At 35.5% G+C, this 24,394-nt stretch overlaps 2 protein-coding genes across 2 annotated transcripts in view; both read right to left on the bottom strand.

Moving 5' to 3' along the window:
- Positions 1–1,858: 1,858 nt before the first annotated feature.
- Positions 1,859–12,563, bottom strand: LOC142350970 (uncharacterized). The gene is made up of 5 exons (XM_075402998.1): positions 12,498–12,563; positions 11,229–11,288; positions 8,910–8,968; positions 6,640–6,724; positions 1,859–2,069 (listed from the first exon to the last, which is right to left on the bottom strand). Exons 3-5 carry the CDS (start codon positions 8,920–8,922, stop codon positions 1,859–1,861), a joined length of 309 nt encoding a protein of 102 aa, XP_075259113.1. The 5' UTR covers positions 8,923–8,968; positions 11,229–11,288; positions 12,498–12,563.
- A 39-nt stretch (positions 12,564–12,602) lies between these two features.
- Positions 12,603–24,394, bottom strand: part of LOC142350974 (uncharacterized) — a 33,057-nt gene continuing 21,265 nt past the window's right edge. Inside the window, exons 6-9 of the mRNA XM_075403003.1 lie at positions 15,962–16,161; positions 14,392–14,483; positions 13,765–13,857; positions 12,603–12,689 (exon numbers count right to left, since the gene is read on the bottom strand). Coding sequence (XP_075259118.1) covers positions 12,603–12,689; positions 13,765–13,857; positions 14,392–14,483; positions 15,962–16,161 — 472 coding nt within the window. The remainder of the gene's footprint in view (positions 12,690–13,764; positions 13,858–14,391; positions 14,484–15,961; positions 16,162–24,394) is intronic.

Consider the following 24,394-nt stretch of genomic DNA (forward strand, 5'->3'; position numbering starts at 1 on the left):
GATTGTGTTTCTAATCAAATTATTCTTAATTTTCCAATGAAAAGTTTGAAGAAAATGATTTCATTAATATAAACAAAAATTCTTAAGGAGTTGTTTAGTGGTGATATCTTCATTAAAACTTGCGTTTTGAGGATAACAGAACTGTGTCAGGAGAAAATGTATAGCATCAAAAGTCAATCAAAATGGCTTGAGTTTTTGCAATGGTTTTGTTTTTAATCACGGAAACCACAAACTGGCCATTTAGAGGCCGTTTCATGATATTTCTAATGCATTAGTAAGAAGCTTCTTACCAGTCAGGTATGTTCTAGTCTTTTCTATTTTCTGCAGTCTAGTAAGAAAACCATGATCAATTCGAACAGAAAAATCTCACTGAATTAAGTATAATCATTGTAACTGGTGAAATGTTGTCGAGCGAAGACTTAATCAAGTATCTGATCATTTTGTAACCTGCAATCACACGATACATACAGAAATTCTCTAATTGAAACTCAAAACCAACCAAGAAGGTATGTGAAAGGTTGGTTTTGTTTTCTCTGAGGACGAGTTGAACCTACACTTATTCCATTAGGTTTCAAAACAGAACAGAAACAAACATGTCAAAATACATCAGAATATCACACTAAAAAACAAGGTGCAGCTAATAGCTTTGAAATATAGACAAGATATATCAACAATCTGAAAATTTTACCAACTAACACTAACATCAAAAACTGTAAGCACAATAAGTTTTTCAAGAAACAATACAAGATATTTTCATTTCATTTATTTTTTTAGAAGAAATGCTGTTGTTTTTGTTTTGAAGAAACATTATGCGCAGAAATTTTAAATTGAGAATTGGTGTTCTTCGTGACGTAGAACCAATGTTTAAATCATAGCAAACGCTATTTAATCAATTATTGTCATTTCATTAAATTCCACTAAAGCCTGGCCATAGCCGTTCCCATAAGTAACATTCCCGGAGCTTTACGACTCAATTTCGTATAATTTAGCCACAATTATTGAAAATGTAGTCGACTAAGAATGGAAAGATTGGAAAATCATCCTGCTTATAAAGTTAAATAAAAAAGTTTTTTGTTTAAGGCTGCCTAGTTTGTTGAGTTTTTTGTAGAGAAACTGCATTAAAGTGAACACCTTTTCAGCGCAATTATCATATAATTCAGTTTTTTTATTGAGCTACGTTTACTTTTTTGCAGAGAAAAAGGTGAGATTCTTATAATTTCGCCATCAATAATTATAAGGCAGACCCCTGGAGGGCTCCTTTTACAGCCTTAAAGTAAGGTATGAGGAGTTAAGGCTACTTATTTCTGCGCGCGAAGTAGGCTTACCTAGTTCTCTCAGAGGAACCGAAAAACTTCATACAGCGATTATCTTCTGCACAAAGGTCCTATGCGACTCATAAACTTTGCCCATTTTCTAGTTGTTAGTCACTTTTGCAAGCTGGCCTTGACTGTACAAACATTTAGAGCAGTGGAAAAAAATCTCTCCTATAAAGCTGTGCGGCTTCGAATAAAAGTGTTTTTAACCAAATTTTATAATATTTCCTCCATTTTGGTGTTAGTAACTACTTAGTATTAGTTTTATTAGAGGACCGAAAGTTGCCAGGAAAGGAGTAAATTATTTGGAATTCAGACAAATGGGAAAGGTATTGAGGGATCTATATTTTATTAATTGACCTTTTCAAGTTTTCGCAATGATATATTTAGCCAATAATGGCCAATTTCAACCTCCATTAGGGTACACAAAGATTATAAATACCAAAAGAACTCAATAGATTGTTTACACACGGCTATACTGAAGACACATTTTTTTCAAGGAGAATAAATCAAACACCACAATCGCTATGGTTGTTTGTTTTTTATTATGTTTTCCACCATGAGGTTTTGCTTGCTCTCTGCTGCAGATATTCTTCATTTTGTCCCATTTCTCTGCTGACGTTTTTGTTGATAGAGTCATAGCCTGTTCTTTTAGTTCTCAAATCAGTCCCTTTAACTAGAAACTGATAACCAGGAATATACACTTCGTGATAGATTACAGCACTTCCCGAATCTGCTATTAATGTCGGATTCAACCTAAAAAACAAGAACACTCCTCGGTAAAGAGGTCAGCTATGAGAATGGGGTTCAGCGTTCATGGGAACCCTGGCTCACTTTTTCTAGGCTTTGCCTAATGAACATACCATGTCAACCTGAAATGTCCTCTAATCAGAGGTTGTTTGGATCTAGTAACTCAGCCGAAGATTTATTTGCAGGAATCCTTGTGAGTTCCATAGTTAGGCACTTTCTCACAGAATATTGTTGCAATAGGGTCCGATTGGAGGTAAAAACAGATCTATTTTTCACCTCCACAATTGGATCCTGTTTCAACTATAATCAATGCTCATGTGCCTTAACTATGAAAGTCACAAGGATTCCTGCAAATAGATCCCCGGCTGAATTACCATAGATCCAAACAACCTCTGATCCGATCAATTGGGTCGCTCACGGTGGTATAGTGCGGACACAAATTACTATGTCTGGAAACAATTATGGTTGCACGGTAGTCTTATTAATGGTGTCTCAATCGTTTGATCATAATCCGAAGTCAGTACATCATCTGATCATAGGTAGCACGAAAGTATGATAAGAGAGCAAACTCTGAAAGTGGTCTGATCAGATGTTGTCCGGTTGTGCCACCTCAACCTGGGAAAGTTTTAGAGAAGTATTATGGACTCCCAGTTCTAATACACTCACAGGAGTGCCAGGCAACGTTCATGTCAAGCGCTATCTCATTGCATATCATTAAATCGTTCAGGTCTGGTCCAATTCATAAAATTGAAGGATCTAAATGACAACCTATTTCTTGAAGCGACTGAGAACATCCGGCAGAATCTAGCCAAAACCTTATATGACTCAGCCCCCATGGAAGTATATGAAAAATTACTCCATGGAGGTCTGTCATAATAATTTTTTAACACAAAGTTTATTATTGAAACCTTAGTTTTCATTAATGAGCTCAAAAACTAGGCACCGAATTGGTTTTAATTGAGACTCCGAAATTAATTTTATACTTTTTGAGATCAATATTGCATTGAAAGCAAATAGAGCGAAAATTTCAAGAGTTAACTTTTGACCTTTTACTTTGAGGGAAATCTATAAAGTTATTGACAATCTAGACAACAACAAAGCAACAGGGCCGGGATACATCAATGCTTGGGCATTGAAATCCGGAAAATATGCTATTGGGACACATCTTCAGATTATATTTAACGATTGTATTCAAGAGAAAATTTTTCCAACAATTCTTAAGGATGCACACATTACACCAATTTTTAAGAAAGGAGATGTTTCTGTTTTAACTACTTATCGTCCAATTTCTGCAATGCCAACTTTCGCAAAAGTTTTTGAAAGACTTTTACTTAATCAGTTAGTAGAATATCTTGAAAAGTTTGCGCTCTTGAACAAAGAACAATTCGGTTTCCAATCTCGAAAGTCGTCTACTGATGCTGAGCTTTACTTTATTGAAAGAATAATAGAAAAAATGGAAGATAACAACGAAACAGTTGCTGTGTTCTTAGATCTTGCAAAATGTGTTAGTACAAAACCACATTTTTCTGATTTAAGTTATAAAAATATTTTAAACCATTTTTTAGACGATGAGACTGTAACACCCATGAACTCTTACCGGAGGATCATTGGGGCAACTACCACAGCGATGAAGAAATTGAGAGAAACGTGCAAGGCAACACAAGAAGCTCTCTCACATGAACGGCTCGCGGATGACAATGAATCTCGGTTCCTTTGCTCGACGAAGATACATCGAGCAATCCCACTTAAAGAGACAACAGTCCAACCAAACTCCATCGCCCGAAAAAAAAACACTTGAACAAGCGTTTCAAAAAGAACCTCGATGGTCTATACGAGGTGCTAGCTCCTGATTCCGTAGTCCAGAAAATACATCAGCACACATCAGTAATTCGCGAACCAGGCAAGTTGGAAGTCGCGTTCGTAATAGTGAGATTGCTCAATTTGGCACGAGGGATGAGCGGAAAATGAAACTCACAGAGTATATCCATAGAACGGGAACGTAAAATTTTGAAAACTCGACAGAGGCTAAGATACTCAGCCACACTAAAGAATTTAGTTCAATTCAGAGGGGCGACCGGAAAATGAAACAGAGAAAACGGGACACATCAAGCGGTATCTCGTCTAATCGTTGGAATGTTGCTCGCGCAGTGCGATTAAGAATGCCAAAAATGCCATCAAATTTTGCGGCGACGAAGACTACGATACGAACTGCCTCAACCTCCGCATCACAAATCTCAGCTCCACAAAGTTCGGAAATAATATTTGCACCCCAACCCACAAATTAGACTGCAGAATTGGTGATACCCTCTACTTCTGCACCCATAGTGGCATTAAAGCAAATTCTTCCACGAACTACATTGAGGCCCAAGGTATTTAGGATTCGAGGATGAAGATTCGTCGGGGGAATCAACTAAATCATGCCCTCCAAACCCGTCACAGCCCCGCAGAAAACGCCGAGCTGGTGTATCTTATCTGCGCAGCCCTCTGTTGCACATACTATAGCCAAAACAGCAGCACAAGTAGACCCCATCCATAACCGTCGCCAGTCATAGGAGACATTTCACCTACTGATCTTCTTATCCGACCAGCAAATCAGAGCCCCACCGACGAGTTTAATATTGATGAGGAGGATATGTAATTTCAAAATTGAATTCCTTGAAACTCAAAACAATATTATTTATGACTAGCTATGAAAACCAGTAAAACTATAGTTGATATTTACCGGTGAATAAGTAATATTCTAAACAACATCTTAAATAAAATTTTCAATGTATGCACGTTCAATTTTTGCCGAAAGGGGAGAAATGTTGTACATATTCATTTTGTTTGGTGCAGTAAAATTCCTATACGATGTATTTAATTAATGATTGTACCTGATCCTGAAGGGCATGTTATAAATTCAACTTAAGTTCATTGTCTTACATTTATTATTTCATACGTTTTGTCTGTTACCGGGAATTATTTATTCGTTTTGCATCTCGCGATCAGTTGTTTAATTTAACTTATTTCTTGACAATAGTATTCACTTACGTAGTTAGAAAGACAAGTTAAAGATACGCGATTCGCTAAGCGCTATTCAAATATCAAATAGTATCAAGTGCACTCGCCGCACCAGATAGCTTAAGATCCAGATAGCTTAAAATACTTTTGATTGTGTACGACATATACAAAACTGATAGCTTAAGATACCAGATAGCTTAAGATACTTTTGATTGTGTACGACATATACAAAACTGATAGTTTTTAGACATAGTAGTTGAGAGGGGGACAAACTTGCTAAACAATTGATTTCAAAAATTCTAGGTTTTAGAAGCCAAGGCGCATTTTTCGTTAATGCATCTTTACGTCATTCCAGGCCAAGATCGAAAATCAAACATCGAGACCTGAAATACGCTAATTTAAAGGCTTAAGAATCTTGATGAATATTTCCAAATGCCTCGACGTCAGTTTTGGCAACGCATGCCAATGCATATACGCAACGATTTCTTACACAAAATTGCTTCACTGAAGATCCTGCACAAAAAAAAATTGCGGAACTGTTTGGGTAAACAGAACACCCGAATGATTCAAACTGAAAATCAGGTGTTCAGTTATTCTCTTGAAATCAAAATTACATCAACTTCCGGTCTCTACCCCATGTCTAGTTAGTTCTGGTCTCTACACCATTCTCGACCAAAATGTAGCAAGGTAAGAACATACACGACGCATATGAGCTATAAAAAGTCTATAGCTGGATTTTCAGCCGTTCTGGATATTAGCTCCACTCAGATTGTTTTCTGAAAAAAAAAATAGCTTGACGTAAAGTTTTTACAAAAGACTCGACCCCAAAATGAGGGCTGGACTTCAGTTGTACCCAATGTTCAAATAAAGTCATGGGTCCACCATTAGTCTTTTCAAAAGTCTTCTTTTTTACCTAAAAGATTTTACGTCCCACTCTTTTGCTCATTACTGATTATAATGTACTCATTATGAACGCTTCTTCATTGTTTCGATTCTCAATAAACATAAGTCCCTAAAAAGACCTTCAATGTCTTTCTGATAATACTTTAATTTGGAAGAGAAAACAAGCAGTATGATGCCACGTTTTTGTCATGATTGTGGGAATAGGACCAATACACTCAAGCCACCTGGTTTCATTCAACCAACTCATGTGGTTATATAATCCAGCAGCTTTTTTTTAGTTGGACTGCTCTGGTGCAAAACAGTTTAGACTTGCTCCGGAGCTACTTCTGTTTGTACAGAGTCAGAAAAACTTCGAATTCTCAGTCAGTAGACTTAAAAAATATTTATGACGGACCCTTGAAAAAAGCTTAACTCGACTGTTGTTTTTTACTAATGTTGGACCCATGAAAAGACCATAGCTAAACTTTAACTAGCTGCTGGTCCGTGTAATCATAGTCAACGTTGGACCCCCAATAGACTTTTAAAGTCTTTTCATGAGTCTACGCCCAGACCTGGGACATCATATAGACGCTTTCTGTATAACTGTTCTTCGTTCTAGTTCTGGCAAAAAAAATTGTTAAAGTAGCCCAACTGGGGCCCGAGTGTGAATTTCACTAAAGAACGAGAAAATTACGTTATTTTGGGTTCTTTGTCTTCCAGCACTCCCCAGGGGCAGAACGCCTCGTCACACTTCACCAGGTAGCAATATCTCGCTTTTTCTAAAGATAAACAAAAAACATTTAACAGTCATTGCTTTTTTGACTTAATGTTTTTGCTATTTAGACATTGACAGCAAAAACAATAAAAATTTTCTGTTCCAGCACCCTAAAAACCTGGGATCTTTTCTATCCCCTCCACACTTTGTAGCCAGATAATTTAAAGTCCCGCAGTCGAAACGCGATTTTTTACACAGTAATCTCCTATGTAACTTCACTTAAAATGTTATGCAGTTTATGCAAAACAACACAGGCCGAGCCAATAAAAAAGATGTATATGTCAATGTCCATACCGTGTCAGACGCAAAGTACCTATGTCCAGTATTTAAAATGCATTTTTTGGCATTTCAAAACTGGCAATTGGGCGTTTCAATCATTAATCTGGATAGGTTCTGTTGATTCTTGCGGTAAATACTGTCTCAATATACTAAAATAAATTTTCATAAAAAACTGTAATTTTATCCAAAGCATTAATTTGCCAATTTTTCAGATATTCTTACTTTTCATTGGGCACTAACAAGGTATCTGATCGAAAAAGTTTTCTAATTTTGTCATAGCAACGTGATTTGATCAAAAAAATATTACCACATGGTTGTTGTCGACGTCAGGAATTATCCAAAGTGATAACAACTCGATGATATTATGTTTTTATCGAAATCTCCTTGCGATTACAACAATTGCGAATCATGAACCACAGAGAAGTTGATTTTAGAAAATTGACTGGTCGAAATAAATAACTTAATGAATTGTAGTGTGGTGTAAGCTATGCAACTGTTGTAATTGCAACCAGGGCTGTTTTAAAATAAAGTACCAAAAGTTTTATTTATTTATCGAAGTTATTCAACAACACGTTTTCGCATCGGAGCTTGATAAATTATCGATTAACATATCAACCTTGATACAACAACAACAGTTGTAATCAACGTCCAAAGAAGACTAAGAAAGTCGGCCAAGCTAGCAAAAACTTGCTATATGTCATTAGAACCCAGAGGTTGGTGGCAGAGCAAATCAGTGCTGAATCAGTCTTGAGACACTCTGATTCTTAGGATCACCAGTACTCTGTTCATGTCACAGTTTACACTGCCTGTCTTGATTTTTGAGTAAAACTTACTTCATGAAAAATAAGATGTTCACCTTAACTCCCGCCAACAAGGTTTGTTTTATATGCGATTCTATCTTCCGAGAGGGTACTTGTAACATTAAATTTGTGTAGCAAGTCGTAAGCACTAAGCTATATGGGCTTTGTGGTAATTGTCTACAAACTGGCTTATATATAAATAGTGTGTATACTAGTAAAGTAGTTACCAGTTATAAGCTACAAAAGTTGACATAATTATGCTCAGACTTAATCTTGGGGTATGAGTAATTTTCAGACTATCCACAAGATAAACTTAGCATTGGCGAACTCTCTGAGCTCAATATAATTGTAATGAAGAATAATTGCACATAATGAAACTTAAAACGTTCTGGAGATGCAATGTTGAACAAAGTTTTTACTCTTTAACTATGCTGGTTAAGCACTCAATTGCTCTGAGACAAGTCCGGGAATGCCTTTTCGTGTCACTCTACTTTGTCGGCAATGTTGCCCCTTGACTAGAGGCGGAGAAAAATTGCGGAAACTGACAGTCTTATCAATTGTGGTGTACGCTATGCAACTGCTATAATCGTAATAAGAACTGATCAAGAACCCTGTCACACGGTTGTTATCGACTTCCTGAATTTACTCGACAACTTAGCTTCTCGATAGCAATAACCACTGTGGTATTTTGGTGTTACTCAACTATCAACTCTCGTCCCGCTAAAAACAGCTGCATAACAGTTGCACAAGTTTCCTTTGGGATTAGACTATCTTTTTTCAGCGCTCTTTTCTCGCCACTGACGCTGTATGACGAGTTGCAAGATTTGAGCAAAATAATTTTCGAAAAAGATGCTTCATGATTTGACTATATGTTTCCAGTGCTCAAATCTAGCAACTTGTCATAAGATTCAGATTTTTGTAGTTTCCATTTATTTATGCGGTTATTTTCTAAGTGTTGTCCTCCTAATGATACTGAATAAAAAGAGGTTCATAAACAAGAAGAGCTCCCGAGTTACTTCACTGATATCTTATTTGAAATTAATGATTTTTTTCCATTTTTTTCAGCAATGTTTTGTTAATATAATTCCAAAATATGCTTGCTAAGATTACCGGAGAGCTGCATTCCCCTGCCATAGCAATCAGTTTCGCCATCCGAGTTGTAGAAATACCTGCAAACAAATTAAAAAAAATAATAATCAAGAAAAGAATGATAAATATACATAAACAGTTTTCAATAAATTTTATCATTAATCCTAAGTGACTATTTTTCGTTAAATACCTTTTTCGACTAAAATTCACTTTTTGATTGAGGTTAAGATTAGAGTCGCTAAGATTTAGGCAGTAATTAAAAATGGTAATGAGTTTTGCCTGAAATAAAATGATTGGCATAGCACAGAGGTTATTGATTCTATATTCTTTTTTAAGAAAACTTTTGCTTTGTATTGGACCTATGTCGACAACAACAAACTTGCTATGTATTTGACATATGCTACTTATCAATTGTTCGTTTTTTGTTCTTCTGGAAAAAAAATCAAAAACGTTTGGAACAAGGTTAACGCAATCATTAAAAGAAAAACATTTGTGTTGCGATGACCACTTCGTTCCTAATTTTATTTAGTCTCACTAAGCATCTCAAAGCAAAAATGATTTTTACAAGAGTAAATTTGCTCGGGCTTGTCACACTTGCTTGTTCCTATAACATATACTTAGTAAGCAAATATAGTTAACAACTACTTCTTTTTGTAGGCGACTGTCACAAATATCTACGATACCCGCAGTTTGATAAGCAAGGAAAAATTTTGTGTTCACGCCTCTCGTCAAAGCTTTCCACATATCTCTGGTATCCATGGCTGCTGTATCTGATATCTAAATTAGTGACAATTAGACCAAAACGAAAGACGGCCTAATTGTGATTTATTTCGGAAATGTCTCTCGCACTATTAATTGTAGACCAAAAAAACATTTGGCAGTTTTGCAACAATCCGAATCATCATTCAAAAAATTTTTAGTTTTCTTAAATACGGTCTCAAATAATTACTATTCAATTTATAGCAAAAATATTAGCAAATACAGGATCAAAATTGTTGTCGTTGTTTAAAGTTGACCCTGCATCAGAGCCACTAAACTCATTCTTTTGCGTCAATTATGTGTAGCAGAGGTAAACCTTTTGCATTGACAAGCAAAATTCAAAAAGATAAACAAAACTGCAAAAACAGTAAAGTCCACGCTTGAATTGATTCCGATTTTTTCAAATGCTGTCTTTTAAAACATTAAGTAAATAGAATACAAAACTAGCAAGAAAATTGATCAGTGTGTGCTTTTTTAAATATTGCTAAGCTTAATTTGATCTATTTCCAAAAATTACCAAAAAATTCGTTTTAATTTTTGTTTTCATTTTGATATATTTGCAACTGACTCATAACAAATCATCATGTGACCTGAAAAATTTTAAAAACAGTTTGTGCCCTTGAGAACTTATCAAATACTGACTCTCCATGACTTCGTGAAACCCTTTGCAAAATTTAATAAAAGAAAAACTACTGTGACCTCTTGGCAGAGAAATCTTCTCTTCTTTAGGACGTGACGAGAGAAAATATGTTACAATCAGAACACCGTCTTAAAACATTATTTAGATGGAAAAAATTAAAACTTGCAAATTTGAAAGTCAGCTTTACAGGTATACACTTCAGCTTTTTCTGGTCATATTGAACAATCTAAACCGCTCTGTCCTACTTTAGACAATCTATGGGCTCTTTGAGATGAATGAGGCTTACTTTAAGCATCAACATATTCCAGGATAAACTGAATAAACACAGTTGTAGTTTTTGGTCAAAGACTACAATTTTTTATCAATCTTCACAATAACATGTTAATTATCCGCCGTTTTTGGTATGATTGAGAGGATGTGCTGATGAATGTTTTCGGTGCACCTGAATTTTGATAATAGAAAGTTTTCTGTTATCAAACGGTGTTTCTCAAGACTATAAATTTTACGATAAGTTTTTATCAGATCTTACGTTTTCTAGTCCACAACTATTTTCGTTGCGTCTATTAGTGGTTGAAATAAGTGAAGTCTTTTTAATATTTTTGTGTGCGGTAAGTAGGTCACTAATCAAATGGGGTTCAGAGATAGATTATTGTAAAATAAAGTGCAAGTTTGTACAAGTTTGGACTTCGATTACATTCATGTGAGCGTTTTACATTAAAAAATTACAACTTTTGCAAAGTCACCGTTCCCGAAATCGGCCAAATTTAACCGATAAGTTCAATATTAGTAAATTCCCCTGAATTGTTCGGCAAATTTAATTTTAACACCCAAAGCCCAAAATACCTGACAATTTAAAAAAAAACTATTCGAGGCGAAAAAATTAGCCGGTAATTGATAAATCAAAAATTGATGTATTTAAATCAAATTCGTGTTATACAAACGCGTTTATTGAAGTGTGAAGGGCAAAGCCCGTGGACGAAACGTCAGCCGAACCACAATATCTGAAAACAAATATTTTAAGTTTAAGAAACCTATCCTACGCTAGAGAAGAAACTGACACTTCCAGTCGCTTTTTAGCTTGCGGAACACCATTTGACAAATACCCATCAAAGGCCCATTGCCCGGAAAAAAAGGTTTTCAGAGTTGAGCACACGTTAAGATCATAATAGCGGTCGGAGTTGAAAATTCAGAATTTAGATATCATTTAGAAGTAAAAAAGCTGAAAACAAATGATAGACTAAAAACAAGGAAATTTAGCTTAAATTGAATTTGAGCTACGTCTTTTGCAACTATTTTTACTGCAGTCTTTGAGGTCGCTTTAAAGTACTTTTGTTTCGTATATCTTTAATAACAAGCTAGTAATTTCCATGTAACGAAAGCTCTCTCAGCGAATCAAAAACGCCAATAAGCTGCAAATAGTTCGTCAACTTATCTACCTTGCTTTTAATTTAGTTCAAATAAATAAATGGGTTGCATGAAAATTTATTTATTGCCAGTTTTCCATTGCATGCAATCTTTCAACACAGCCATAATGCCTCATTTACTCCCTGTGATCTTTTCGTTTCATATCCCGATTACAAACAAGCTTAATCATACTCAGGCCAATAACTTGACCTCACTTTGGGTTAAAATAGCTTCACATCAAGTCCCAAGCTCCGCTAAGGCATTGCAATAGCATGCAAAGCGTAGCCACGTGAAGGAGTTTTACATTTAGAAAGAAAAAAAGAAAGAATAAATTTCTCCAACAATTACAAATCACAACAAAATTAGTTCGCTAGAGCAATCATTTTAGCACAGTATGGAGAGGATGGACAACGGGATCATCCGATCCTCTTAACGTCCACCCTATCAACTCACCGATATTTAAGACAGTTATAAATTTTACGGTTCTATGAATTTTCGACTTTTAAAGAAAGAATAAATTTCTGAACACTTGATAGATACTACCCAAAAAACTTTGTAGCTTTTTATTAGAATTATCTGACAGACTATATAACTAATGCCAATCAAGAGAAGGATTTAAACGCAATAAAGAATATCCACGGAGTCTCAAAATTAAAACAAGATCAGTCAGGCCATAGCCAAACTTCAGTAGACCTTGGGACTGGAAATGAAACCGTTATAATTCAATATTTTAACATATATTCAATTGGGTCAATTTTTTTCGTAATATTGCTAAAACTTTTGTATAAAATTAGTTCCCAACTTACATTACTTCACTGATGCGAGCAGATTTCAATTCCACTTTCTGGAACAAACCATATCTGTCAATGCCATCGACGCCGATGCTCTTTTGTATAAAATTAGTTCCCAACTTACATTACTTCACTGATGCGAGCAGATTTCAATTCCACTTTCTGGAACAAACCATATCTGTCAATGCCATCGACGCCGATGCTCACCTAAAAAAAAAGAAACAGAAAAGCCGACGCTGTCTACTTTTGATTATTCATGATGATGCATCAAATTAAATATTGGTTATTTTGGAGAATATCAAACTGGGTTGCGCAAACCAAACCATAATTTTCAGAACCTCAAGATATGTAGAGAGTATAGAATTTCAGTTTTGAGCATCGGTAGCAAGCGTTAGCCGGTAGCTCGTTCATTTTTATGCGAGTACTTTGAAATAACTTCCACGAAATATGCTGGAGTAAAAATTCATAAATTGAAGAGACTGTATTTCGAAAAGATCTCGTTAAGGGGGAAAAGTTTTGAGAAGCCTCTTAAATACAAAAAAAAATTAAACAACAATTAATAGCTCGAAATAACTTTATTTTCCCGTGAGAAATCTTTTTTCCCCGTAAGAACTGATTTTTTTCAAATATTCTGTTAAAGGTGTGCAATTGCACAAATTGAGGTATATTGTCATTTAACAAACATGAATCTATTTTTCAAAAGATTGTTTTTTTCTTTGAAGAAGAACAATTGACGCGTGTAGTTGTGTGAAATGCAAAAAGATAAACAATCGAAATTGTCATTAGTTGAATAAATATAAATATTTTTTTAATGAATTCTTTTGTCATTTTTGTTCGAATCTATCTCTTAATATAAACGCAATATCAACTCAGATATTTTTCGCAAACATTACGGGGCAATGATGATTAATCAGAGGCCAAAAGGAGCCCAACAAAGTTGAAAGAATCTTGCAAGATGACCATCCGCCTAGCAAAATCTTGCCAAAATATTATCGTCGCCCAAAATCTTGCAAAAATGACATCCGGTTTTGTCCAGGGATTGATATTTTGTTCCATCTAGCAAAGAAAAAAGACAAAAGACGCTTACAAAGAAAAAAATGTATCCAGATCACTTTTTGAATTTTGGAATTGTGAGACACACTATGAGCTATTTATTATTGCAGTTTATCTGAAGGTGCTCACAAGTAAAACAAAACATCTACGGATTCGCCAACGATCATTTAAAACGCCATTCTTTAAAAAAACAAAAACAGTATATTTAAACACTGAGTTCTAAGCCTACCCATAATATCTGGTCGGTGTCGTTTTCTTTTAACTGAGGGATGAATCCTTCGTTCTGTGTGAGAACTACTCCTTCTAGGCTATCAGCTACCACCTGCAACATACAAATGGTTTATACAGATGAAAACGTTGGATGACTTGCTCTCATAATATGAAGTTTTTTGATTTGTAAGGTAGGAGCTTTTAAAAGCAATTTATATTTTTGAAAGAAAACAATAAAGAACAATAAGAAGAAGATTATATAATGTGATTCTTTCAGAAAATTGATTGATGTTTATAATTTTGCTTGAATGATTTGAATTAATGATTGTTTCAAAAATATTTAACCATATGAAAATAATTTTAGTTTACTTGTTGCAGAAAAGGACTAAATTATTGTTAAAAACAGGATCCAAAAAAGTTGAAAACTTATTTGTAGCATTGTAAAAGTTAAGGGTTGCGCGTTTAAATTGTATCACAAATGATTATCTTGTATCACAAATTGTATCACAAATGATTATCTTGTATCACAAATAGTATCACAAATGATTTCTTCATGAATTGAACTTATGAGAGTTTTCCCATAGATAGTTTAAAGAACCTTCAAAGAGGAAATTATTTACTATCCTTCAACAGATATGTAGCTTACCGTTTTTTCGCTCACTTTATAGACAAAAATATAGTCGGCATGATACATTCCCAATGACATTGCAAATTTCCCACCGCATATATCCGGACCAACTGAAAATAAACAACTGAATTAATTGATTCTATTTCAATAATTTTTCTGAGCTGGAGTCCAAAATGCAAATTTTAAACGTTTTGGCATTTCACTTGAACAATTGCCTCTACTAGTGCAAAAGGAGGCAATTAAGTGAGTGATTTATTGACCAAACTTTCTGAACGATTCTGAATCTTATTATGCTAATGTGCAAAAGAAGGAACTATAATATCTCAACTAGGTACAAAAGGGGGAGGGGTGATTTTTTAAAGATCCGAGAATCTTCAAACAATTACTGATGACGGATGAAAGTTGAATTTTTTGACTGGTTCTCTAAATTATATCGAGAACTTGACGACTTTTGAAGCTAAATGCACACACTTTGTGTATACCCAGGTTACCCACCATAGACGAAACTCCGAAAACTTACTAAGACTTATAAGCTGCCGTAGAAAACTTACAAAACTTTGTACGGCACCGTATAAGGACGTAATAAGTTTTCAACGGCACCGTAGCCAATTGATGTAATTACCAATTTGTAAATTCTAAATTCCTAAAATCGACTTTAAATCTATCGCTTATCTCATACAAGTCACTTTTTCATCAGTTTATGAAAAATTACAAAAATTGATACGGCCTTATACGGCACCGTACTAAGTTTTGTAATTTTTCTAAGGTAATGTTTTCGAACTTTAATTTGCTCTGCAGGTAGGCATGAGGGTCAAAAAATACATCTCGAAACAGTTCGAAATTGCAAAAACCTGTTACGCCTCTTCCAAGGCCGTACCGAATTTTGGAAGTCTAAGAATATCTTTAAGAGTTCATGTCATTGATCAAGCAGAATAACATTCAATTCAAAAATCCATGAAAAGCGTCAAAACTGAGATTTTGTTTCAAAGAAGACCAATGCTTACGTATTATGTCTCAAAAATTATTAGCTCTAAAATGAAGTTCGAAAAAAAAGTTTGCGGTTCAAGTAAATCAGATAAAAGTAGCATTGTTTTTAACATGAAACTGTCAGTACCCCTTACATAGCTGGTAAATAATTCCCTAATTACAAGCGCAGGGTTTATAAGAAGGAATAGAAAAATTAATGTGTTTGGTTTGCGTTCTGTTCAATTAAATCTGTTCTGGTTTCGGAAATTTTTTTTTCAAAATTTGGCTTATTTGAAAGTTCATTTTCGAGCTTTGTTGAGCATTCACAACAACAAAAGTCCTCTTGCAGATCTACAGTCAGATTACTTAAACTATTTACAAGAATGATTTAAGAAGAATCATCAAATGCGCAACAATAATTACATTTGATCGCTTTAAAAAAATAAATCAAGATTTTATATTTTTTCAAAGTCCTCTATAGTCTTGGCATCTAATTGGCTAATCAACAGTGCAATTTCTCGCGGCTACGCTGTCACTGATTGCATTTTTATTTGTTTGTCCTGAAAATATTTTATTGAACGGTTATTCTAGACTGATTCCTGAAAACTTTGTGTATACAGACCTGAGAAACCAAGAAATGCATTAATGAATGTGAGTTCTTTCACTTCACTCCACACAGTTGTTGAGCCGAGAGTTGATTTGGCATACACAATGATATTGTAGAATCCATACTCAGATCCAGTTTTGATACTTTGGAATATGTCTGTTAGTTTTGACTCGCAGGGATTGTTTATCCGGCAGCTTTCTGATTCCGGCGAAACGCTTAAACAGTTTTTCATTATTATTCAAATTATTTAAGCAATTTTATGTAAACAACATGCTGAAATTGTGACCAGTTGATCATGGTCATTATGAGGCGAAAAAGCTGTTTTTGATCTCACTTTCGGATGTGAAAGGTAGGAGCACCCTTGATACTCACGCCCCGTTTTTCATTGCAGATTTAAGTCATTCCTAGGTGTATATATGACGCTATTTTTAAAGGATTCAATTTGAAGAGGACGGGGACAAAGAGTGTCGAGTGGTAAAACAATTATTTGATTTTTAGCTGCTCGAACATCCAACACCACCGAGCAAACGTAGAAAATTTGTTTCAAACGAAATTTTTAAGTTAAAACCTTTTATTATTTAACTTTGGCTCCTGTGGTACAGTAGTACATTTCATTCTGGGGCTATTGATTTGGTACAGCAAATCAAGTTATTTTAGTTAAATTAAATTTAGTTCACTTTCATTCACTATTTACTTTTAATCATCATTTTAGTTCTTGTTTTGAAGATCAAATCTTAAGTTTTCACAATTTTAAATTTGTTTATATCCTGTGTCTGATAACTTTGTCTGTTCTGATAACTTTCAACACCACCGAGCAAACGTAGAAAATTTGTTTCAAACGAAATTTTTAAGTTAAAACCTTTTATTATTTAACTTTGGCTCCTGTGGTACAGTAGTACATTTCATTCTGGGGCTATTGATTTGGTACAGCAAATCAAGTTATTTTAGTTAAATTAAATTTAGTTCACTTTCATTCACTATTTACTTTTAATCATCATTTTAGTTCTTGTTTTGAAGATCAAATCTTAAGTTTTCACAATTTTAAATTTGTTTATATCCTGTGTCTGATAACTTTGTCTGTTCGTGTCGTCTTGTGATCTTAAGTTGCCGCTATTGGAAATGTAGTGTCGTGATCAAATTGTTGATCAGTTTTAGTTAATTTTAATTTGTTTCATTCTGCTCATTTTCTTAATTCAATTTAGTTGTCTCTCTCTTAAACTAGATTTCGCTCCGCCAAAGTCCTATATTAGACTAGATAAAATTTAAGCTTATTTCGCTAAGCGAAAAACCCATCCAATAACAGGACGAACTTTCGCTCCGCCAAATCTACAATTATTCTGCATTCAGAATATTAAATCAGCAAGCAGCAAATTTAAGTGTCGATTCGCTCCGCGAATAAACCAACAATTTGGAAAAGTAAACTTGAATAAATCGGCACCGCGAATCAACCCAACCTACAGATTGCTTATCTGTACGACATAGCGCAGTCAGCTCGAGAATCTCGAAAAACACCTTTGTCGATAGAGCCATTTTGGGAACGCTTAACATCGGACCCACCAATCAGATGGGAGAAATGGCGGATCCAAGTAAAACTTGCGATCCTCGCACGTGAGAATATCACATTGGACACGCTGCTACAACCGAAACCAACGACGGTTCGATTGCCAGCGAAACCAAAGTACGAGACGTCAATTGAAGATTCAACAATTGAAATGGAGAGAGACCGTCAGATACGAAACAGTCAATTGAAGTTGAAATGGTACTTAAAATGTCAAAAGATAACAAAAGCGGTAGTACTATGCGGGGAACGGCCATGGAATCTTTGCGATCAAAAATGCGTGTCTCTTTTGTACCTAAGCATTGGTACGGAGGGAAGACGCCTACTAACACAAAAATTTCCTCATGATAATATTTATGACCTGACTACCCTCAAACTCTGTGAGATGATGGAGATAGCTTTTATCCGCCCACGAAATATCACATTCGATCGATATGTGTTCTTTTCTCGAAAGCAGAAAAAGGGTGAAACAGTAGAACAATTCTACAGCGTTTTGTAAGAATTGGCTGAAAATTGCGATTTTGAAAATCGTCAGGAGGTGATCATCAGGGACATCTTCGTCTCAAGCATGTTGGATGATGATATTCAACCGGAACTTCTCCGTGATACAGTTGACCCCGAAAGAGCACTTAGTATTGCTGTCAATATGGAAATGGGTCATCAGAATAGCATCTAATAACGGTGCAACTAGCAGTACAGTGAACGCAATACAATCATTCAATCGATTTCGCGGCGATGTTGTGCGTGGAAATCAATCAGGTAGAGCAGTAGTCAACCGTGCATCAGTTGAACAATGTCGAGGTTGTGGTCAAGCTTGGACAACAACGCACCGCCAGTTTTGCCCTGCTATGGGTCAGAAATGTAACCACTGTGGTTTGCTCAACCATTTCGCTAAGGTATGTCGGAGAAAACTTAATAATGCACGAAATACACAACAAAACAACCGTATTATCAATGTAGAAACTGCTGAAACTACAAATCAAAATTCCAGTCAGGAAAGTCAAAACGTCAATTATATAAATTATAACGAGCAAATTAATTCAGATTATGATTCTTCAGACGACAATTACTTTGCGACAGTAGAAAATGTTAGTTCACCACAAGTAGCACCGAAAAATATAACGATAACGATCGGAAGTACAGATTGTGATTTGCTTCTCTACTTCGGCAGTGGTTGCACTATTACCAATATGTCGTTCGCTAGAGAAATAATGTATAACTGTCCGCAATCACAATGGTCGGAGAAAGAACCATTAGAATTAAAGTCTTTTTCTAATGATATTGTCCAAACTCTAGGCACTTTAAAAACGCCAGTTCAATGCAATGATTGGAAAATTCAGAAAGCAAAAATCACGGTCGTAGCTGATGGTTTCCGACCAATTCTCGGACAAGACCTTTTTGATCAATTAGGCATAACAATATCGCAGAAACTTTGCCCGAATATAGAAGTCAATAACATAGATCAACCTTGTGCAATAAAAAGATCGTTAGCAAAGGAATTCCCAGATTTGATCTGCCAAATTGAAAAATCTAAAAATCACGCGGTTAATTCAAAATTTCACAAAAATTATCGAGTGACACATCAAAAAGGAAGAAAAGTGCCAATACATCTTCAACCGAACCGAAAGTGAAAATTGAAATTTTGAACGAAAATTGAACAAACGTGAAAATCGAAAGTGAAAAATTGCAAAACGAAGGACATATAGAAAAACTAAACAATTGTTCTGATCAATTTTTTTATCTCTCCAATAGTCATTACAGTAAAAAAGGATCAGTCAATCAAAATAGCACTAGATTTCAAAATCCTAAATAAAGCCATTCCCAAAATCAAGTATCAAATGCCGAATATAGACTCGTTAATTCAAACGATTTCTCAAACATTGTCAACGGCGCCTCAAGAGACTGCTTATATTACGACTCTTGATTTGCAGTACGCATATAGCCAACTAAAATTACATAGTGATACGGCCCGCAATTGTAACTTTAATTTTGTCAGCGGCACATATCGCTTCAAAACTGGATTTTACGGTCTTACGGATATGCCAGCTGAATTTCAAAAAGTAATTGATTGCACTCTTGCAGGTCTAGATAATACCCTCTGTTTCTTGGACGATATATTGAATGTGAGCAGAGTTGGAACAGAAAAACATCTCGATTTAGTACGGAAATGTCTGATAAAATTAGATCAAGAAAATCTCCGAATATATCTTGCAAAATTTCACTTCGCAAAAGAAAAAATCGAATGGCTCGGACATAATATTACACAATCAGGTATAACACCATTGTCAAATAAAACGGATGCAAGCGAAAAATTATCAGCACCTACCAATCTTGAAAAACTCCGATCGTTTATGGGTTCAGAAAATCATTTAGGAAAATTCATTCCAAATTTGTCACCAAAATCTATCTGGACGGAAGAACATGAAAAACAGTTCTCATTGATTAAAGAAAAGATTGCAGAAAAAACCGAAAATAAACATTTTAACCCGGAATTAGAAACATGAATAAAATCCGACACTTCACGTAAGGGTTTGGGATTTGCATTAGAACAACGTACACCTAATGGCTGGCATACAGTGGCATTCGCGTCACGATTCTTAAATTCTAATGAGGACAGATACAGTATAAATGAGCTCGAACTTTTGGGAGTTGTCTGGTCCGTGGAACATTTTAAATATTTTTTATACGGCAAACCATTTACTGTAATAACTGATCATAGGGCTCTACTCTCAATCATGAGAGGGAACAGATCTAACAAATCTTACAATAGTAGATTGACACGTTGGGTAGATCGATTACTACCATTTGATTTTTCAATTGATCATCTCCCTGGCTCAAAAATGGGATTAGTGGATTATGTCTCTCGCGAACCACAACAAAAAGCTGTTAATATATCTGCATATGACGAGCAATTTATAGTAGCAAAATTGGATGTAATTAAACGCAGCGCAAAACGCTTCTTATTAAATGCAGAAAATAAAGTCGATTTCGCAGCGCGAAATTCGCTTGCAAAACGAGCTTCAAATAATCCAAATTCCTCAAACAAATTATGCAGTGAATTCGCACCGCAAAATCCAGAATATTCTACAGTTACGAATAATGATGACTCAATTAACGAATTAACACCAAATAACTCAAATTCCAATGTCAAAATCGAAACAGCTAACATTCCTCACTCGCTTTTCGCCTTGAATCGTTGTACCGATCAGTTGCTACCTAAATTAAACAATTTTCAACGAATTGCAAACAAATTCAAAACAGTCTACATGATGTCGCAATCGAATTCAGATGAAGAAACTTTGATGCAATTCAAACAATCGACACCCTCTAGAGTAAGTTTCGCAGACGAAGCAGGACCGTCATCAGCTCAAGCAGTAACCGCAACGCCAATCACCCCTACTACTGACACAGAAACAGTAACATCGCCTTCAGTAGATGACCTCTATTCGGACTCATTCAACTTCGCTATCTCAAAGATCTTTTCCAGTTCCTTAATGGCTAGTCATACAACAAAAGATGCGATTCTAAAAGAGATACGGGATTGCTTCCTAACCGAAAATGAGGACCGATGCAAGCAGATATCACCATACATACATTCATTCTGGAAAGATATACATGTCAAGAATGGATGTGTCTGCATCGACGACAAGATAGCCTTTCCCCATGCAATCAAAGATTCATACGTCGACGCCATTCATGCAACTCATCCTGGAACATGGGGGATGACAGATATGGCAACTCATGCGTGGTGGCCATATATGCACAGGGATATAATTACAAAGACTGCAAAATGCAACCCCTGTGTCAAGATTGGTAAAAATTTAAAATCTATTATACCTGCTAATAAATGGGCACCATTAAAGTTATGCAAAGTTCCAAATGAAGAAATTCAAATTGATTTTGGAGGACCAATTTATAATGAAAAAAATCAAGAGATTTATTTTCTTGCATGTATAGATCGATTTTCAAAATTTCCAACAGCAGAAGTATTTGATAGAGCTAATGCAGATAATATTTTGAAATTTCTTCAAGAGTATGTTTTGCTACATGGTATACCCCTTACAGTTAGATTGGATCAAGCTCGATGCCAAACGGGACAACAAATTAAAACATTTTGTAGTCAAAATATTATACAGTTATTTCAAGCTCCAATACACGATCACAGAGCGGTTGGTTTAGTTGATAGGCTTATACAAACAATCAAGAATCGATTAGCTTGCATTAAAACGGCGGCGCGAAATCAATTCAATGTGAAAGCATCAATATATTCAATAATTTTTCAGCTAAGAATATGCCGTCAAAAGACTATTAATATATCACCATTTGAAGCACATTTTGCTAGAAAGGCGAATACTCCATTAAGTAACATATAGCGACTAAACTGGACCCAAAAAGTCTGACAAACAAAAATATTTTAAATAAATATTTAGATTTGGAGACTGTAAGATGGGTGGAACTCATTTCTGATAAAAACTGGGACAACGAGGGAAGGAGTGACACAGAACTTGAGTTGAATAGAGACAGACTAAGCAAAGATGCAGCAAAACGAAAAAATGAGGACCCGAACAAAGAATCCAGAGTGATTCCCCACCCAGACATCGGAAAATCAGTGCCACGAACAGATGCTTCATTAGAAGTAAAACTCGCCAAAAAGAGACCACGCACAAAACGATCTAAGAAAAGCCTAGATGGGTTATACGACGTGTAGGAGCCTGGTTCTTCGGTGATAAAAACAGATACATTCACCTCAGTAATAAAAGAACCAGGAAAAAGAGATGTATCCATCAGAAACTCAGACTTAGCCAAATTTGGCACAAAAGCCGAACGCCAGACAGAATTGCAAGTGTACGCAAATCGACGACCAAAGACACCAACGGGGAAAACAACTGAAGATCTGATCAGTCATGACGCAAAAGAGTTAAGGAAGAACCTAGAGGGAGGCAAACGCATGAAGCACAGGAAATTAGCAGACGATGTCAGTACGGTCTCTTCAATACATTCCAATGTAACACGCGCTCTACGGGTACGAATGCCCACTGAACCAAAGAGAACAATGACAACAGCACCGCTAAAACAACCCACAGAAATAACAAGCGATTTCGCGGTGCCAATGGAGATGCCATCAACTTCTATTGTAATAGCGAAGCCACCTAGCAGACCAAAACGTAAAGCTGCTACAAAAGCCTCAGCTGCACTAATTCCATTGAAACTAAAACGATCATCGCCCTCGGTTGCTGAATCAGATGAATCGGTCATATCTGTATAAACTTGTTCCCCTACAACATCCAGTCCTGGTGTATATGCGAGAAACAAAAGGAGAAAGATCATCAAACAAAAACATACAGAACAAATCAATAATTTCAGCCATAAAGACGGCTGCTGCCCAAAGTCAACAAAGCGAAACTGATTTTAGAGTCGGCCCATGCTCACCTACACTGTCGTACCCCAAACAATACTACGTTTCGCCTAATTATGAGGGACCAGAATCATCGATGACGGTCGGCGAGGCTGAAAGATACTATGAGAGTGACAGTGACTAAAAACTGTTTAATCAAACTAATGAAATTTTAACAAGTGAAACATTTCTGAATCAAAACATTAGAGTATTAATTATTTAACCAGTACAGTTGTTATTAATTTTATGATAAATAACTTTGCCATTTATTTTCGTCAAGGGGGAAATGTGGTACAGTAGTACATTTCATTCTGGGGCTATTGATTTGGTACAGCAAATCAAGTTATTTTAGTTAAATTAAATTTGGTTCACTTTCATTTACCATTTAATTTTAATCATCATTTTAGTTCTTGTTTTCAAGATCAAATATTAAGTTTTCACAATTTTAAATTTGATTACATCCTGTGTCTGATTACTTTGTCTGTTCATGTCGTCTTGTGATCTTAAGTTGCCGCAATTGGAAATGTGGTGTCGTGATCAAATTGTTGATCAGTTTTAGTTAATTTTAATTTGTTTCATTCTGCTCATTTTCTTAATTCAATTTAGTTGTCTCTCTCTTAAACTAGATTTCGCTCCGCCAAAGTCTTAATTTAGACTAGATAAAATTTAAGCTTATTTCGCTAAGCGAAATACCCATCCAATAACAGGACGAACTTTTGCTCCGCCAAATCTACAATTATTCTGCATTCAAAATATTAAATCAGCAAGCAGCAAATTTAAGTGTCGATTCGCTCCGCGAATAAACCAACAAATTGGAATTGTAAACTTGAATAAATCGGCACCGCGAATCAACCCAACCTACAGATTGTTTATCTGTACGACAGCTCCGAGAAAGAAATGCAAGTGCGTTCCAATATGAAGACAAAGAGACGCAATTCGCTTCTGATTCGACAGATCAAAACGCACACCTGCTATTGTGGGTTGCAAAGATGCAAGTTTCAAGACTGTCAGTTGTTCGAAAAAGCCTGATTGGTCAAAGTTGAAGAGCTGATCAGCCAGATCAAGCAAGCAAGGCCGTTTTAATTGTTTAACAAGAGATATATGTAACGCCACTTTCGGATAGAAAACGAAAAAAAATTATTTTTATTTGAAACGAAGAAAAAAATATTTGAAGCGAAGAAAATATTTTCATTCAAATTCTTTCATTGTCAAAATATTTTTTTTTAAATTGGCGAGAAAGTAAGCGTTGATTGGCCAAAGAAAGAAAGCGTTGATTGGCCACGAAAACTATACAAAAAATGAGTTTTGATTGGAGTTGAAAGAGGGAAGTTGATTTAAGGACCTCAAATTGTCTGTCACCGACAGCGAATGCTCAAGTTGAGCACAAACAAACAATTTCGTTGGATGAGAGGTAGATAATTCATATAAAAAAGGCCAACTGACAACGCAATTTGCTATCAATGTTGAACGTTTTTTTGGTAAAATCTATCATTTG

This window comes from Convolutriloba macropyga, chromosome 12, assembly GCF_964194025.1.
Source record: "Convolutriloba macropyga chromosome 12, txConMacr16.3, whole genome shotgun sequence".
Taxonomy (NCBI): Eukaryota; Metazoa; Xenacoelomorpha; order Acoela; family Convolutidae; genus Convolutriloba; species Convolutriloba macropyga.